General features: G+C 42.6%; 1 protein-coding gene across 2 annotated transcripts in view; it reads right to left on the bottom strand.

Moving 5' to 3' along the window:
* DDX59 (DEAD-box helicase 59) overlaps nucleotides 1–2479 on the bottom strand; it is a 27699-nt gene that overhangs the window by 24935 nt on the left and 285 nt on the right. For both annotated transcript variants that reach the window (XM_003792300.2, XM_023514603.1), the window contains exon 2: nucleotides 21–838. In XM_003792300.2, the coding sequence (XP_003792348.1) occupies nucleotides 21–827 (807 nt within the window). In that variant the 5' untranslated portion in view covers nucleotides 828–838. The remainder of the gene's footprint in view (nucleotides 1–20; nucleotides 839–2479) is intronic.

Genomic DNA, 2479 nt, shown 5'->3' with positions numbered 1-2479 from the left:
ATGTGAACTGTGTAACTTACTTCAAATAAAGCTCGGATGATAACAGGAAGGAGAAAAGCAGCTGTTTTTCCGGAACCAGTATCTGCACTGGCCAGAATATCTCTTCCCAGAAGTCCCACAGGAATCATCTGCATTTGGATAGGGGTTGGCACTTCATAACCTGATTTCTTTAAGTTGTGATTTAAGGCCTCAGGGAAACTACAATGTTCAAAGTCAATGATTGGCCTCGTGACTTCTTGCCCTTGAACTAAAATTCCCAGCTGCTGCTTAAGATTTTCAATCTGGTTCTCCTGAAGGTTCAAAATAAAGGGGTGTTCTTTGTAGACATAGAAAGCACTCAGTGGAGACTCTGGCTCCAAATCAGCTTTCTGTGGTTCGCTACCTTTTAATTTCTCTTCCTTTTCCTTAACTTGTAGAAGATGTTTTGCTTTACACTCCAGGCTGCACACATCTTCATCAGTCTTATCACAGATATATTCTCCATATCGACCACAGACAACACAGACAGGTTCTCCAGGTTCTGCCCAGCGCTGTGTTTTGGAAAATGACTTAATAGGCTCTTCAGAAGGATGGCTGTCCTTTGTGCACTGGTCAAGTTCTACTGAACAAACCTCAGCCAACTGGCCAGCTGGACTGGGAAAGGGACAAGACTCACCGGTGTGCTTGTCTGGTGTTGTGGCTTCCTTTCTAACTAAAGGATCAACTGGAACATCTCTGTCTTTGTCCAACTGAAGATCTTCTGCTTCTGGTTTCATTTTCTTAGCTATACAATTTTTGCCATGTTCATTAGCATTCCTCTTGATTTTCAGAGATCTTGGAACAAACATCCTTCAATATTCTGTTGAGAAAATTATATAGTAAGATTTATTTTGCCCTTAATAAGATTCACACAGAAAGTACCACATATTATCCTCCAGTCAGCCTTTGTCCCAGGGCTTTGCCTCAAACGAATAATGAAGACATCATTATACTATTTATATCAAGCTTTTCTTCCATTCATCAATTTCCTCTGTTGAAAAGATAAGTCTTTTCCTTATAGTTAGGAGTAGTGAAACACTGCACACTGCTTCACACAGCTCTGTTGACATGGTCTATTTCTGGTGGCTGATTACCATGTTTCTCCCAAAATTAGACATACCCCAAAAATAAGCCCCAGCAGGATTTCTATGCATTTGTTAAATATAAGCCCTACCCAATAATAAGACCTAGTGATGGGTGTGCAGTGCAGATACACTGCATAGCCACATCATGCATTTTGGTGCAGAGTGGTAAGCAAGACTGGAATATCTTTTATCTGCCACAGCTCCTTTCTCCTGTTCACACTTGCACGGGTGCGCAGGTAGTAACTGGGTCCCAGGCAAGCTATTACACGTGCGAACTGCTAGGGGAAAGGAGTTCACACATCACTAGCACCAGCCCCACCAACAAGGTCGACTCCCCCTGTCAAGTTCCAGAAGATGACTTAACTATATTTGAATAAATGTAGATTGTTGTATTATACTTCATAAAAATAACACATCCCCTGAAAATAAGCCCTAGTGTGTCTTCTTGAGAAAAAATGAATGTTAAGACAGTGTCTTATTTGGGGGGAAACACGGTACTTGAATTTTGAAGTATCAGATATTATAGAAATTCTAAGACAAATCCTTCTATTTCATTTTCATAAATAAAGAAAACAGCATACTTCACAATTAGAATCTTCCAAATCAGGCCAGGCACAGTGGCTCATGCCTATAAATCCCAGCTGCTGCCAGAGGCCTAAACAGGAGGATGGTTTGAGGCAAGGAGTTCCAGACCAGCCTGGAACTTCACAGTGAGACCTATTTTGATTATGCTGTATTGTATCTTTACGATATGCATTATATGTATATTACATGGCATATTATACATAATATAGCATAACACAAACATATTTATTCTTCACATTTCACAGATAAAGAAAGAAGCCATCTAGTCAATGATCTGTCCCAGATCACACAATTAAATACTTGTTAGAACCTACATCCTTTGGCTCTAGAGCACAGGCTATCAACCATAGCCACACCTCCTTATACCAAAAACATATTTTTGATAAATTACAGTGATTGGGAAAGACGGCTTTTAACCTAATTTTGGGACTATCAAATATACTAACAATTGAGATAAATTCCCATATTGCAATGTCCTAAAATTTCCAACAAAAATGCAACTGAATGTCTAGAATTACTATCCTAAGCCTCCGAAAACGTTAAGTAGAAGGTGGGTGGGGTAGGGATGGCTTTGTGAGCTGGGAAAAGCTTGGAACCGGAAGTCTCCAAATGGCGAAACGGAACCGGCTCGGGCAGAGCAGGCGGCCCTGCCACCATTTCTCGCCAGCGCCCGCCCCCGCCCCAGATCGCGCGCTCTGCCCAGATCCTCCCCTCGGGCGTTGCCAGGCGGCCCCACACCCTGAGGCGCCCGCACGTCACCGCACTGCCCAGAGATGCGGCGGGCGGGGCGC

This window comes from Otolemur garnettii, unplaced genomic scaffold, assembly GCF_000181295.1.
Source record: "Otolemur garnettii isolate 467f Iridium unplaced genomic scaffold, OtoGar3 scaffold00055, whole genome shotgun sequence".
Taxonomy (NCBI): Eukaryota; Metazoa; Chordata; class Mammalia; order Primates; family Galagidae; genus Otolemur; species Otolemur garnettii.
This window is presented reverse-complemented; position numbering and strand designations above follow the sequence as displayed.